Source organism: Poecilia latipinna, unplaced genomic scaffold (genome assembly GCF_001443285.1).
Source record: "Poecilia latipinna isolate Pla-1442-1.1 unplaced genomic scaffold, P_latipinna-1.0 Scaffold594, whole genome shotgun sequence".
Taxonomy (NCBI): Eukaryota; Metazoa; Chordata; class Actinopteri; order Cyprinodontiformes; family Poeciliidae; genus Poecilia; species Poecilia latipinna.
Window position 1 is genome coordinate 10,498 of NW_015113210.1, and position 16,806 is coordinate 27,303.

The 16,806-nt window shown below is 38.7% G+C and overlaps 2 protein-coding genes across 2 annotated transcripts in view; one reads left to right on the forward strand and one right to left on the reverse strand.

Annotated features, from left to right (window-relative positions):
- Positions 1-862: 862 nt before the first annotated feature.
- ppp1r14d (protein phosphatase 1 regulatory inhibitor subunit 14D) lies at positions 863-7,734 on the reverse strand. Its single transcript, XM_015042522.1, has 4 exons — positions 7,487-7,734; positions 2,560-2,640; positions 1,411-1,443; positions 863-1,280 (listed from the first exon to the last, which is right to left on the reverse strand). The coding sequence occupies exons 1-4, from the start codon at positions 7,664-7,666 to the stop codon at positions 1,212-1,214; spliced, it is 363 nt and encodes a 120-aa protein (XP_014898008.1). The 5' UTR covers positions 7,667-7,734; the 3' UTR covers positions 863-1,211.
- Positions 7,735-14,487: 6,753 nt separating this feature from the next.
- spint1a (serine peptidase inhibitor, Kunitz type 1 a) overlaps positions 14,488-16,806 on the forward strand; it is an 18,240-nt gene continuing 15,921 nt past the window's right edge. The window contains exon 1 of the mRNA XM_015042520.1: positions 14,488-15,189. Within this exon, the coding sequence (XP_014898006.1) occupies positions 14,790-15,189 (400 nt within the window). The 5' untranslated portion in view covers positions 14,488-14,789. The remainder of the gene's footprint in view (positions 15,190-16,806) is intronic.

The following is a 16,806-nucleotide window of genomic DNA, read 5'->3' on the forward strand; positions in this document are numbered from 1 at the left end:
ACCCCCAAGTTTCAATGGTGCTTTCCCCCAACCCCCCCCCCCCCCCCCACAACACACAGAAAATAATTTGCGGTATTCTGATTTATTAATGTAATTATATTAGTTTTATTACCTCCCCCACGCCACTAGAGGCAGTACCAACCCCGAAAAGATGTAACTAAGGAGCAGATTTAGACTAGAGTTTGGTAAAAACGGTGAGCTTTACTGAAGTAATTAAAGACACAAGTTCAAATCCATGCTGAGAGCGGAACTCCTTCCCGCAGCACTGATTGGCTAAGCAATGTAACGTGATCCTCTGCAGCAAGTGATGGAAAAGCGGGGCGTCATCACGACTTTACAGAAGTGTGTCTTTACCTCCGCGGCAGAGGCTCCGCCGAACCCCTGAGACCGACTCATCGAACCCCTGGGGTTCAATCGAACCCAGGTTAAGAACCACTGATTTAGATGATTACGGGTTACAGCAAATTGCTATTTTCCGGATGATTACAGAGTACTATATTTAAGCACAAACGCAACATTAAAAATAAGCCAAAAGCTGCTTTTAAACCAGCCTGGGCCTTCTTGACATCTTGGCAGAACCGCTTAACAATTCCTTTAAGGCAGTCTCTGATGCAGAAACAATTCTTCTTCTGTTTTCATTAGCTTTAGGTCCTAATAATCAAAATTAACAAAACTTGAAATATGCCACTGTAATGACTATGTGAAACATTTGTGTTCCATTTTTAATTGAATTGATACCCAAATAAACCATTCAATAATAGTCTAATTTATTCAAACAGAACCTGTAGATGCATAATTAATGTTGAATAAAACAAACTGGTTCATCACTTTGTTCTGAATCTGATTATTTGCACAAACAGCCTTGTTTTGAAAAGCTTCCACTTTATTCCAACAACAATGTTACCTGAACAAAATGCTTATGTACATAAATAAGAAACTGAAAATGTACACTCTAACTCTTACACAAAAAAAGAGTCCATCTGGGTAATAGTTGTGTCATGTTTATCACTTTTACATCATTGATATTTTGAAGGGAGCTTAAATTTTAGAGTTCATAAATTGAGCAGAAAAAAATCCATTCTGACTCAGGAAGAGGGGGAAGAAGCCAGGAAAAGTCCCCGATGTGATATTTGCACTTCCAGGCATATAAACTCTTAACCTGTGGGGAAGAAGAGGCTCCACGTCGTCTTGGTTCTTAATTTGACCTACAATTACTTCTTCAAGGGGCCTGACATTTTACGTAGACCTTTTATCCTGTAGAGCAGCCCGTTGATAAACTCCTGTGGGGAAGTTTCAGAGAGCAGATGTTCATTCTCTATGTTTTAAATAGACAGTATGAATGTCCTAATGAGTAAACTATTAAAATTGACTGTCTTTGGATGTGGAAGTGAAGCTTTTTCGTCACCTTACCTCTTTTGGCTTTCCACATTCCTGCAATAATTCCTGAGGAAGAAATACAGAAATAAATAGTTAGTCCAAGAAAGGAAATTTTTTTGTCTGTCAAGCAGGGCCACCATCAAAGGTGGAGCCACGAGTGTAATGGACACCCAGGTAAACATGCTGGACCAACCAGGCCATATCTTGGCCGGGGAGTCTAATACAAAATTCTATACAGACAGGAATTTAAGTTTGGAAAAGATGATTTGCTTAGGACATTTTTTTTTATCTAAACCCTTTAAATTCATTCTATAGGCACCTCTGCTTTTATGCTACATTTAAAATATACTGAAACAAAATTACAGCTTCATATGAGTCAAATTAGCAAAACAGAATTATACAATGGAAAAAGCAGAGAACATTTAACCAACACTGTCAAACATGTTTAAAATATCTTTATTGCTTTTTCACTGCAAATGTTGCGACACTGGTTCCCAACATGCATTTAGTGTGTTTAAAGAGTTCAGCTTGTGTTGTACACATTTATTTAGATATCTTGTTAAGCATGGCATAAAGAGGTAGCATGACTTTAAACTAGACTGACGCAATCGATAGCTTCTCAACCAAACAAAATTTGTTTCTAATTTCATGTTATTCATATGGTATAAACAGAAACGTTTTTGACAAATCTACTCTTTGAGCGAATATCTTCAAATTCATCTCAGCTTTTGGACTACACTTTATTCAACAAAGTCCATTATGCAACAGGGGAAAAGGTGAATTCACTGGCTTTTGTGTAGCAAATCTGCAGTGGTACAGCATGGGAACCAGACCCACTTTGCTGTTGCCAAAGCTGCCAAGACGAGACACAATTAAGAAAAGAAAAAGAAAAACTCTGCCTTGGAGCTGCCTCTGTTTATTTTATGACCCCACAAAACACTTATTTGTGTAATGCAGACCACGTAAGCACTTAGAGATCCTGCTAAAAATCAATCAGATGATTTGCTTTTGCAGACCTGGCATCTCTGGGAAAACAAGAAAGGAAGAAATAAAGAGACAAAAGGCGTTTTTATTGAACAGTTTAAAGGAAAATCCCAAACCCTATCCCAACCTAATTTACAAACACTGTTATCAACTTTTAACACCTGGACAGAAAAGTGTTTAAACATTTATAGAACGTACCTCAAGTCGAGTTCTTTGTCCTTCATCGGGCAGTTCTAGGAGTTCGTCTATGTCGATTTCTAACTCTGGAATCTCTTCCTCCTGGGATGGAAATTAAAGTTATTTAATGTATTTTTCTGTTTTTGAATTTACACTACATTTACATCACTAATGTACAGCATTAGTTTTACACTGCAAAACAGGCATGGAATATAAAAACTTTGGTGGGTAGCTTTATTGTATGGATTTTTTTAATGTTTTCCCCACACAGTCCTGAATTAAGCCAACTCACTTAATTGGTCTGAACTGACCCAACAGGGTGACGGTACAGGTCAGCTCCATCCTCCACCCACAGCCTTGAACTGGAGGAGGAATGAATGAACTGTAAAAGCACCGTGTCATCCTTTTACATGTAGTGCTTAAAATGTCTGTACCACATAGTTAAATCATTCATAAGCCAATAGCATATGCCCATTTAAGCTTTGTGTCACTTTTGTTACTGAGTGTCTCAGGTAAAGTAGAGCTATTCCAACAGTACAAACAAAACTAATAAGGGTTGTTTCTCACAAAATGATTAATGAGCAGCGCTCGTGAGCACTGAGGCAGAAGTGGCTCTAGTAGGCCAATGTTTACACGTACCAGCAGCACATTTCATGGATGGGTTACCTTTTACCACGTAGTTCAACCATTACTGAAGGATTATTTCCACACATGCTCTGCACCATGTTAATCCTCAATTGGTTTTGTTGTGCAGTAGCTGACAAAGGTTTTTTCGTATTTTCACGTTACGAATCACAAACTTTCTCCCCTCCCCCTAGTACAAATCTAAAAAGTGTGACGTGCTTATCTATCCTGATAGGTCTTAATTAAATCCTGTGTCACATTGTGTTGAGAATGCTTTTCATTACCTATGCTAGTGAAGCTGGTCACAACGGATTTGAATGGGAATGGAAAAAAAAAATAAAGAAAACCTTTTAGAGGCTGCAAAACAGCTGTGGCAGGATAACGCCACACACAGCCGGATCTGCAGTTAAACATTTTGATAAATGCATACCATGCTAGAATGGCTCTGTTAAAGTCCAGAACTGATTCTTATTAAGAATTTGTGGCAAGACTTGGAAACTGATGTTTAGAAACACCCTCCATACAATCTGACTAAGCTTGAGATATTTTGCAATACAGAATGAGCAACTTTAACTCCATTTCAAAATTTGTTTTGTCAAATTTTTAACTATAACTAAGAGCATTTTAAGTTATGAACTTTTAAGTTATGGCAACTTATGGTGTTCCTAGCAAATTCTTTTCTCATCTAAGTCAAATACAGCAAGGCGATCAATACGTTGAGCCAGGTTGTAATATGTCCATGCTCCACTCTCAGAGAGAATGAGGAGTGCAATCAGCAGAGTTCATGGAGTTATGATATCTGAAGTAAGCACTCACATTTGACAAGTGTGGCCTCGTTTTTCGAGGGAATATTTTCCGCATGGGGGATTTTCTCGACTTGGGCTTGCACAGCTCATGAGGAAGGAAGGTAATCAATGTGAAAGTGCTGAGTTGTGAAATAGATGGGGCCTCTTCAGAGTCCCCTACGGGCCCTCTAATTGATATGTTCTGCAAGTTTGAACCCTTTGTGATTCTGCTGAACTCTGCAGGATAAATCTACAGCCGAACCTTTGCTCCATGCTTTATCTTGCGACGGCCGCAAACTGAGATTAACTACATTGCCATTTACTTAAATTCTTTGTTATGCAAAATAAATAAAATATGAATGCAAGAATAAATCTAAAAGCTAAAGAGGAAAGACTGTGAAAACTAATGTTAAATTACTTTCTTTTCACCACCTTCACCCTGACGTTTCACTGCTTCATACAGTCATCCATGCAGAGCATCACTAAACATTAAAGGGTGATGCTTTTCACAAGTTATCACTAACCTTCCTCTAACTTACAAGATTTTATGTCATGTCCAGTCAGTTTCCAGCTTGTCGAGAGTTACTGCTTTAGTCTAGGGAATGCTGAATATTAATAAGACCTTCAGACACAGATGTCTCTGCAGCAATTTCTGAAGTTAAAAGACTTAACTTAGAATGAGCACTGGCACTAATGCTGACATTCATGTATATTAAAACTTGTCTTGGAGGACAGGATTCAGAAATAACAATTTGCAAATTAGTCATTTTAGTTAACAAAATCCACTGGACCATCCTTCTGCAAAAGCATCCCAACAAAACATAAACATGAAGCAATCAGCGAATGCTTACTTACATGTTTCCCTGTGTTTATGCTTTTGAAAAGGAAATTGAGCCCTGGAAAATTAGTCTGTTATGAGTTAATGCTGGTGTGTGTTTCGGTTATCAGATCTTTCCCTTTTCCTGTTAGCAGGACCAGCTGTGAACATGTCTAAACATCCATTAATTACTCTGAAAGAAAGCGAGATTAGTTAAAAGAGGTTTTAATATTATACAATTCCACAGCCTTCTGTTTAAAAACAATAGCAGATTTATGGAGGGAATGCAACTTAGTTAGATTGTTTTTGATTGTTCCATATTGGTCTCTAAATCACAGCCTGCAGACTTCAAGGTATTTTGTTGGGATTTTACCAAGGAGAGGAAGGAAAATGTGACATGATGATCAAAAGTCTTTGCAAATGAGGCGTGTATTCATTTGTCATCTGATAAGCCAAAATATAAATCAGTAAAATAAATTGCCTGAAGAAGCCACTTAATCAGTAAGTAGGGTCCACCCAGTCTTTGAACATCTCAGAGTAGTGTTCAATTCATCAATAAAAACCAGTAAAATACATAACCCAACTACCAAATGAAGGCCGTTCACCTAGAGAGCAATTTTTTAAACTACAGATTTGATTTCTAATGTTAAGCATTGAAGTGCTGTTCAAACTTTTCTGAAATGCATTTTCCAACTTTTCTGAAGGTGTGAAGTGTGAAACTAAGGGGTCCACTCCTGACTCGGGCGGCCCTTGTATGAATTAGAAATGCAGATAAATAATTTAGGCTATGACACAGGGGACTGATGGTAAATGCTTCCACGCGGAAGACTCTGAGAACCAACAGAGTAACCTTCCCCCAAGGCCCATGCAAAATTCATTACACTACCCGGTGCACACGGACAAGCCACAACCAGTTCTGCACAAGTGACTCATGCAAAACATTGGAAAGTTACGTGCTAATTTGTCATTGAGCAAAGCATTGCTCTTAGGAAAAATATACTGAAGACAAATATTTTCCACTTGCCGAGGTGGACACTTGTATTTTTGTTGCCACGTCTTATTAGCTTATCTCTATTTATCCTTTACACTCCTGCTATATACCTTCTCTATCCAAGTTTACGAGCTGCTTCTGACATTTTGATTGTTTTGCAACTGTATGAAAGACACTATCTCCCTTTGCAGCAATAGTACATTTCCTTGGCTAATGGGAGGAGACTGCAACTAACTCTTTGCTCGATTGGCTTGAAAATAAAAGGAGAAACAATTTGTTTCCACCATTTCTGGGTTAAAAGGAGGAGATCTTGTCATCTAAGAGACACTGTTTCCCAGAAGCTCGCAATCCTTAACGGATACCTCTCATTCCAACTGTGCCAAGCAGCCTCGTGTGGGCGAAGAGACATCTGTTGCCATGGTTTCCCCTCACAGAATGCCAAGCAACTCAATATGGAGCCTCTGACATAATTGGATTGTATCCCACAGAACGGGATTGCATTATGAAGCCAGTATTGCTGTGCCTACAAGTTGATTGATGGTTTTTTTCCTAATCCCCAGTACATTGGACCAATAAGTAAAATGTTTAAAATGCAGGAATGTCACCCTATTGAAAATTATCTCCATGTAGTATGCAATGCATGTGCTCAATACAGGGCTTCTCTGTGATGGAGTCAATCATCCTGTGGCAATGATGATGTGTTTAGTAGGACTTAATATCAGCCTTCGTATAATCTGCTTTGTTGTTTTTCATCTTTTTTTTCATCTTCCTCCTTCCTTACCTCATAAGTTCTGAGGTTTGAGTGAAGCAAGCTTGCTGACCAAATATGAACACAACTTGAAGTTGATAGAACATGGTGGGCCAACAGCAAATAACATGGTTCCTCAAATAGTTACTGAATATAAATTTTGTTCTGTGCCTCTCCGTTTTTTTCTCCAAACTCTGAAACCTTGCTTTCCAAATTAAAAGCAACATTTACTTTGATCTTAGATAAGAAATGTGGAGCTCAGAGGTAGCTAAAAAGAAAGCTGGGCCCATGTTCTGGATGCGTCTGCGTTTGGTACCTCTACAGGCCCTGACTCCAGCTGCAGCCCACACTTTTAAGGCTCCTCCAAAACCTTGAAAAGGCTTTGCTTCCAATTCTCTAGAGGCTCTCCTGTTTACCCCTGTTGCTACCACACTCTTCCTTCCACTGAACTTTCCATTTTATCACCCCATGTGCAGAATTCTGCAAACAGTCAGTTTCTATAGGAATGGCCTTGTGTGCCTTAACTTGTGTGCCTCCCCATCAATAACATATCGGAGTAATTTATCACAGGGTAAATACGAATGTTTGTCTCAGAACTGCAGAAATCTAAAGTGCATAACTTCACAATTTGCAACAAGGTCAAATGTTTTGATGAATGTGGTGTCTAAAAATAGCCTCCTTCACATAGTTTATGTAGACAACTACATGTTCTTAAATCCAATTCCTCTCAGGCATCTTATCACTAAAATAAAATAACTTGAAGGCCTGGATACTGCTGACGCTGCAGTCAGGCTGATGACAAATGAGTGCTGCTGAACCAGAAACTGCAGCTTCTTTCCTCCCACCCATTTCATGATCCACGCATGATAGATAACCCACAGCAGGAGCCTATGAGCGTTTCTGTGGCTCCCTTTCCCTGAACCCTCTTTTCATGCATGCAGAGCAGCTGACAGCACCAGAGTGAGACAGTCCTCTCCTCCTACCTCGCAGTCAAACAGCAGGTGCAGCTGTCCGTCGATCCACTCCTCAATATCCAGCCTCCTCTGCAGGTCCTTGCGGTTGTACTTCACTGTCAGCTTACCCAGCTTACGGTGTGCCGGGTCTTCTGTCTTGTCCGGCGCCTGAAACATCACCCTGGACTGGGTGCCTGGCTCTGACGCCATGGCTGCCACGGCCTCCAGAGATCCGTGGATCACACAGACAGAGCCACAGGCTGTGACGTAGGCTGGCTCCCCTCCTCTATATGTTGAAAGCTCTTTTTCTGATGGGCTGCTCTTCCCACACGTTGCTCCTCTTTTCTTCTGTCTCTTTAATGCCGGTTCTGGTTCCCTGCCTGTCCTCGTCCTTCCTCTCGCTCAGTCTCTCTGAAGCTCGCTCTCTTGCTCTCTTTCCCTCCACCTCCTCCTATTGCAACACCCACTGGCTGCACTATCAGGAGGATGGTAATGAGATATGACTCTCCATGTGTGTGTGTGTGTGGGTGCACTTTGCAGGGTGTGTAATTCCTTTTTTTTTCTTATGGCAGGTAAAAGAGCATAGGTCAATTGGAGCAATAAAAAAAGGGAAGAAAGGTTGAAAGGGCAATCGTCTCGGGATGATCAGTTTGGCTGAATATATGTGTATTCATATGAAACAAAAGGTACAATAAGAATTTGTTTTGTTCTCGATTTCACAGGTAATTGCACAAACATTACATTCCAATACACCCCTTACTGAAGTATCTAAAGTAATTATTGCCTTGAGACTGAAAAGTAGAAGGTTCATCCTCATAAAGTATTAAGTATTTCCCATTTATATATTTCTTCATGTTTTGCTTCTTTGTAACACTACAATGTTTCAGATATCACAGTTAGATTCAAGTCACTACTTTGTCTTCGCCATGTCAAAAGTTTTTTGAAACTTTGATTCAGACGTGGATTTGCTGATTTTCCAGCGGCCTTAGCTTAACGTCACAAAGTAATGGCCAGACGTTTACCCTCAGGATTTTCTGCCACAAACCGGAATTCATCAACAATAGCAAGTCTTCCAGCTCCTGAAGAAGCAAAGTAGTCCCAGACCATCACACTACCACCAGCATGGTATGATGTTCTTCTATGAAAATGCTGTTTACTTTTACATTTACAAAGGAATGATAACTTTTCGTCTCACCAGCTCACAGAATATTTCCCCAAAAGTCTTTGGGATCATCAAGGTGTGACTTTGGGAATTGGGAGATAGGGGTTTGTGTCCTCTTTTGGTCATCAATGGTGTTTGCCCTGAAACTCTGTTTCAGTTGTTTTCAGTTTATGTTGTTTTTGCCCAGTTACACTGTCCCTGAAGCAAGTAATGCCTGCAGTGCTTCAGTTGTTTTGAGGCTTGTTGAGTCTTCTTGAATGAGCTGTTGGTAATTTTGGTGGCCCAGCCACTCCTGAGAAAGTTTCCTTCCCATTTGTGGACAAAGTCTCTCAAAAAGGCTTGCTAGAGTCCCAAATCCTTAGAAATTGCTTTATACCTTTTTCCAGACTGACAAATGTCAGTAATCTTTGTCATTAATCCATTTATTTAGATCAGGCCATGATGCGTTTTCATGACCGTAAAACAGCTGCAGAATATCCAGAATGCTGCTGCAAGAGTTCTGACTTGATCCAAGAAATACAACCACATTAATCCAGTCCTTCACTGACTTTCTGAATATACTTTAAAACAACTCTGCTTGTGTATAAGTGTCTTTATGGTCTAGTGGCAAAATACATCTCCAAACTTCAGGTAGCCAGAGTCAAATGCAGCGATGTTGCGCTTCAATATTATGCTCCTAAAATCTGGAAATCTTCCTGATGAGGTGAGGCATGCCTGGACTCTGGCAATGTTTAAATCCAGGCTGAAAACAGTTATTTTTAGCTGTGCATATGGAAACTGACAGTATTTTATCTACATTTCCTTTCCCTAATTTAAGTGGTCAATGACTTCACATTTGTTTTTCATTTGTTTTATCTTGTTTAAATTATGCTTTTTAATCTCCGTTGCTGTAAAGCACTTTGAATTGTCCTGTACACTAACTGTGCTATACAAATGGCTAATTCATTCTTAAACAAAGGACACAATTATTTTTTTCTCAGTCAGGTTGGAAATCTTTCTTCTCTTTTTATAAATGAAGACTTCTTCACAGCACTGTGTTTCTAACAATAGTCAGGTCCCTCCCTGACAGGTGAGCCAGGGTTCCTCTACTATGGAGGTTTCTTTGTCCTGCATATGACAGCCATTATCAGGTGTACGTTTAATAAGGCTTGAAGTCAAATTGGCATCCTCAGTTATCCACTTTTACATAATGCATGGGGGAGAGTTAGGTACTCATGGGTGCCAAATTAGAGCCAAATGTCAAACCCAGTTCCTGAAATCAACATTGTAAAGTCAAAGGAGCACACAACTGCATGGTCAAACATCTACCCACAAAGAGTTAGTGCACAAGAGATAAGGCAGATAAGAGGCACCAGAGTGTCCTTAGATCACATAGCAACGTGAATAATGGGTATTTGGGCTTTTTTGAGTATCCATCATTCATAGCTGCTGGTGTTCACCCTCTGATGCACCGTCTGTTACAAACACTGAATTATTAAGTGCTTCTAGCGACTCACCTTTCCAAGCAAACACATTCATTCATCCCATACTGGTTTTCGTGGTTCTGCATGGGGAGGCTGGTTAAAATACAACACCAGAAGAGACCCATGTTAGATCTCCTCAGCTCTAACCTGGCTGGATGGCTCATTACAGTGAGAAAAAAACAAATAAAAAGCAGTTAAAGTCAACAAGCTGCCTCACTGTGTGGCTAAAGTGGGTAGACTTTCACCGTCAAAGCCCAGTTAAGTCCATGCTTACCACATTTGAGTTTGCTCTGACTTAGTTTAGCTACACCTAGGAATTAGAGCCAGTTCTTGAATAGGAAATCTATATTTCATCATAAAGGATGCCAGCCTTTATGGTTACAGAGGTTGCAGAGGTAAGCAGTTACATGTGAATACATGACTCACCTCATACCACAGATTGGTGACTAACCTCATAAACAAGCTCAGTATCACTACAGTTATCGAAGCAGGGTTAGGACTAATGTGAATATAAATTATACGACAATAACCACATTGAATTTCAAACAGAATTAGCTAAAAAGCAGGTTTTCCAAATAAACAAGTTGTTAACCCTTAAAAATGTCTTCAGCTGTTGATGAAATAACACTGCCACCTGCTGGAAAAAGGATGGAGAACACTGACAGGTCCAATCAGACTAAATTGATAAAAAAAAAAAAACATTGTAAAAAAAAAAACACTCAGCCAATTTATTAAAGTAAATTTAAATTAAATTTATGGTTAGACACAGAGACATGTTTAATCACCCTTCAAGATGGAAGGTGACTCAAGGCTAACAACTTGAACTTTCCCAAAGACAAATAATAAGTTTTAAGAAAACAGCATCTGTGGCAAGCAAGGCTAAATGAGGATCTGAGTTTATTTTGTAACCAATCACAGTGAAGAGGGTGGTAAAGCAGGCAAAACAAAACAAAACAAAACAAAACAAAACAAAACACTCTACAGCTCAGTTTTCGAGAACTGAAGCAGACTGTCACATTCTGGGATTATCAGGTCTCCAAACCAACCTTTTGATGCAATCTACAAACTAATCTGTTGTCTTACAGTCATGTCAGGAAAAAAAACATGCCCTCTCTATGCAAACACTTGCTAAACTATACTCAAAACTGGCAAAAATTGTGTGTTTTGATAAGTCAGAGATTGGTGTGACTGACTGAGCTTAAAATAACTGACAAATATGTGGAAACAACTTAATCTTATTTTATTAAAAGCGGTGCAAGCTCATGGTCAAGTACAAATCTGTGGGGCTGCTTTTCTATGTAATTCCATGAGACCCCTTGGTAAAGGGCATAGTATTCGGTGCTTCTTTGTCATTCATGATATTGAGAAAAAAAAACTAAATAATTGAACTTTCAGGTGGATACTGATTCAAAAGATATAGCCAAATTAACCGTACATGCAATGTTGTGATGACTTCCTGGAGGCAGAATTTCAGAAAAAGCAGGAGTTTTTAAATAGACAGAAACTCAGTTTCAAGGCATCAAATTAGGAAGTAACATTTATTTTAAGTCATATTTGATATACAAAACACTTTTACAACAACTTAACAGTTACCTGATCATGCTATAAAATGGCACTATGTGCCTTGAAAACACATCCTCTTGAAAACAGGATGCATAGTTCATATCCTCCCATTGTGTTTTCCACACTCTCTCATAAGATTTATTTTTGCCTATTTTTAAAGCCTTGGTTAAGCAATTCATGGCACTTCCATGCATGCAGGTATGCATGCATAGAGGCTTTAGCTTTCATATAATTTATTTTATCAATTCATTTTTTAATTTATATACTTGTTTACCTCCATGGTTGAATTTCTACAGATTTTAACTTTTGAAGCATTTGGTATATGCACCAAGATGTTACTGATACTTACCCTGTTTTAGCATATTTATGCAGTCAGATTACTGTCAGAAAGTGCTGCTCTGCTGTGGTCTGTGGTAACCTACAAAGACACATTGAGCAAAATAGAAACCAGACTTGCACTTAACACTTTCAGCATTTTGCACAAAAACCACCTACTTGACTGTAATGCCCATTACCCTTTTGCTACCATACAAGAAAGCAAAATATGAAATAAGATCAGATCAAATATGCTCTAGTTTCTTCTAAGGGACATTCATTGCGGACGTTGGTACAGAAACTGCAAAAACTATTGAAACCAGATAGTTAGACACACTGAATAAAAATACACAAATAAGTTTTTCACACTGTCTGATGTTAGATCAGACCAAACTGTTCCTGTTTTAGCTTAGCTATAATTGCAAACATTATTTCAGTTTGCTAAATTCCAGTAAGTGGGGTGAGAACACATAAGCCTTTGAATGTATGTAAACATTTCGATGATCAAATGATCAAATGTACGCTTACATACATTTGATCATTTGATCAGTATCTGGGATGTTTGTCTTTTAAACAGTTATCCTGGATCACCCATAACCCAAACGTTTATGGCTCAAACCATTTATTGCAAACTAAAGACCATTTATCCACAAACTTCTGATAGGTTAGCTGACACATTTCAGTTAATTGGATCCACACCTGTTGATATAAGTTGTAAGGCTACACATTAGGCACACTGCTTTTTTGTTTGACACAACGGGAAAGTCAAAAGAAATCATCCAAGATATCATGAAGAGAATTGTGCTGGTAACACAGTAACATCACAGTGAAACGGAAACTGTACCCACACGGTCTGAAAGGCCCCTCAGTGAGGAAGAAGCATGTTCTTCAAGAGAAACATAAAAGGCGAGACTGCAGTTTGCAAATGCAAACAGGTCAAGGATCTTCGTTTTTGGAGACATGTCCTGTGGTCTGATGAAACTGAAGTGAAACTGCTTAGCCATACAGACCATTGTTACACTTAGAGGAAAAAATGGTGATGCTTGTACCACCCTAACTGTGAATGACGGGGATGGCAGCATTTCTAGAGTAAATTTCAGACACCTTAAGATGAAAACTTCAACTAAAATAAATGACACATTTAAGGTCTGCTACATGTGGGTTCAGAACTCTTTAATAATCACTTTTAGGGTTTTATAGAAGTGCAACCTAGGTTGATAGAAAAACAATAAGCTTTTGTGGCGGCAAGCCTCCCTTTAACAAAGTGTAAGTTGATACACTTTAAAGAGCTACACTGTCTGTTATATACAAACACCAGCAAGGCTTCTTTGTATTTTTGAATGGTTCATAAAGAACTGGCGGAAGGAACAAGCTGCCTTTTTGGCTGTATAGAGGCTGCTGCTTCCCTCTTTTTGCTCAACATATTGTGGTGGCCGTTACGCCAAACACATCATTTTCAGTTTCTTAACACAACTGAGCATGTCTCCAAATTAAGGTCTTCATCTCAGAGTGTATTTACAAACTGTAATATGGCTTTTTGTGTTGCTTATGGAGTAACAGCTTCTTTCTCTCTCAATGGCCTTTCAGTCCAGGACTTTTTTCATTGTTCATCTCTGGAACAAAGAACAAATGTCCTTCCTGAGCAGTGGCAGGAGCAGTGATGTTTACACTTGCATATAATTGTTGAAACTGATTAATTAATTGATTAATTATCACTGCTGGACATTTTGAAATTATACCAAAGGATGAACCAGATTTGGTGAGGTTTACAGCTCCTCGTCTGATTTGTTTTCATTTTTTCATGATGTCACACAAGATAGATGGGTTAAGGTGTTACCTTAAATACATAAGCAGGTGTGCCTCCATTCAACAAAAATGTGATTTAACTCAACAGAGGCTTACAGAGCCATGACATATTCATCTGGGCATTTCCACATTGTTTGAAAATGAAGTCATTTCGGCATGAATTTGAATAAAGTACTAAAAATAATCTACCATTGCTGGGGTTTAGCAAATAAAAACAACCTTGGTAATCATAACCGAGGCAAGATATGAAAGGATTAGTCAGATTTAATAAATAGTCCAGATGTAATTTGGATCTGAACTTTATACTGCATGACGTGCCACTGTGGAGTTTTTGTCAGGCAACACCTCTTATACAGTTTAAAAAAAAACCCGTAAAAATGGCGATATGTTAAAAGTAATATTTCAAATTAAAAAAAACAAACAAACAGTATTTACGTTTCTGGGAACCTTACGGTAAACTCAAATCGTAGCAATGACGGCTGTAGTGCTGACAATTTGACTAATTACATTTCGTTTACCCGACTTTAATAACTCTTGTATCAATAATTTCACTGGTTTTATTTTTCCCCCTGACTGCCTTATAGTGGGGGTGAAACTGGAAAAACACAGGTGTTGGTCAGTCCTGTTTTCCTTCCACACTCACCTTCTCGTTGTCGTAGCTTCAGTCAGAAGGGAGTGGCATCGGGAGTGGAATTTCACTTCCTGTTGTTTCTCAGGTGAGTCATCTGAGAAATGTTGTCAATGCTCGGTTTTGTGTCGACATCAGAGTTTCATGAGTGTTTGCTTCGTTTCCTTTTATTCTTTGGAAGCGCTAAGAGTACCTGCACTACCAGGAAGTAATTATTTAGTCACTTTAGTGAGGACTGCGTTTGGAGGACGGAAAGCTTGTGTTTCACTCCTTGTGCGGAAGGAACCCTCCCTTTTAAATAAGACTGACACTTTTTTTTCTTCTTCTTCTCAATTTGACTTCAGATTTCTTTCACACAACTTCTGCTTTTGACTGAGTGGGAATCTCGAGGAGACAATGAATCTACTTTTTGGATGCCACTTCGCAGCGCTCTTGTTTCTTGGCTTTTTACACCTCACGGCTGGCCAGAGCACTGCCGACACCTGCCTGGCCAAATTCGATGCAGGCAAAGAAAACTTTATGCTCAATGTCAGTGAATCGGTGAGTGACGGGGCCACGTTTCTCTCCTCGCCGAAAGTGGGGACTAAAACGGCCTGCGTAGAGTCCTGCTGTAAAGATCCGAAGTGCAATGTCGCTCTGATGGAGAAACAAGCAGAAGACACCATTAAAACCTGCTATTTGTTTGACTGCTTATACAACAAGAAGTACGCCTGCCGCTTTGTCAAGAAATCAGGATATTCCAGTTACATCCTGAAGTCTCTGTATAAAGAGTACATCAAACACGACACTATCACAGGTAAGCGTAAACCTCCGCCAAATACAACCGAAATGCTTTAGAACTGGGAAATGTTTTGATGACTGTCTTTTGCAATAATAAATCGTTTGATTTTAGATGAGGAAACGCATAATTACATTTTCATGTATAGCTGTAATTTGAAAACATCACCTGCAAAGAAAGCTGAAGAAGTTATCAGATGGTTTTCGTGTTCTTATCCAGGCAGCTAATTAAGAAACCATCTTGTGGAGTTGCCGTCTTAAAAAGGTATTACGGGAGAGCCTCCTGCCCACAGCCTTCGGCATCTACAACAAGAGCTATGGCAAAATCTAATTCAATTATCGAGTTATTTTTAATTGAATAGAAGTAGCAAATTTACTACATTGTAAACATGAGTGGCGTCAGGAGGGCGAAGTACATCACGCAAGGCAAGAGGAGGTGCGGCGCGTTTCTGAATATTCCGAATGTTTGTGCGTTTCAGCGCCTGTTTTATTATTATGCTGAATATAAAAATCTAATTCAAATATCTTCTCATCCATTTTGGCTCCTAAAAATGATCCTTTCATCCACCCAAGATTAAGAGTTTTTAATTTGAAAACAAAATCCGTTCAGAATGGGTGGATTTTGTTTTGATTCCAAAATAAAATAACTTTTTTTAAAAAAAAAATAAGAAATGAAAATAAAATAACGCTTTGTGAGTGTTGAAAATCTAATTATCCAGATGTCACAGGGTGAAGCATGGATTTCACAAGCAAAACGTGTTTTCTTTATTTTTTTTAAACTTTATTATTGAATGACGGATATTTGAACTAAGGTTGTTATTTTTAAAAGAAGAATAAAAGTTTGGTTGTTATTTTTTTAAGACTGACATCCTGGTCTACTAAAGTTGCTTGTAAGCGTTGGTGCTTCATCCTGTGATATTACTGCCCAAATTTGCATAACTTGTGTGTCAGATGTGCCCTGAACAAGCTTTTCTTGTATTTATGCCTGTGCAGTTATATAGGTTGCAGGTTGCATGTGTGTACTGTATTTCATTAGTCTCAATGAAATAATTTTTTTGTCATTAGTGAATGAAGAAATGCTTTTTTTATCCATTGTGAGCTTACACTTGATAAAAGGGCATTTTTCTTTCACTCATCTGAATTCTACATTGTCCCACTTCAGTATATACAGGTCCTTCTCAAAAAATTAGCATATTGTGATAAATTCATTATTTTCCATAATGTAATGATAAAAATTAAACTGTCATATATTTTAGATTCATTGCACACCAACTGAAATATTTCAGGTCTTTTATTGTTTTAATATTGATGATTTTGACATACAGCTCATGTAAACCCAAAATCCCTGTCTCAAAAAATTAGCAGATTTCATCCAACCAATAAAAGAAATCTGTTTTAATACCAAAAAAGTTAACCTTCAAATAATTATGTTAAGTTATGCATTCAATACTTGGTCAGGAATCCTTTTGCAGCCTTCAATGCGGCGTGGCATGGAGGCAATCAGCCTGTGGCACTGCTGAGGTGTTATGGAGGCCCAGGATGCTCCGATAGCGGCCTTAAGCTCATCCAGAGTTTTGGGTCTTGTGTCTCTCAACTTTCTCTTCACAATATCCCACAGATTCTCTCTGGGGTTCAG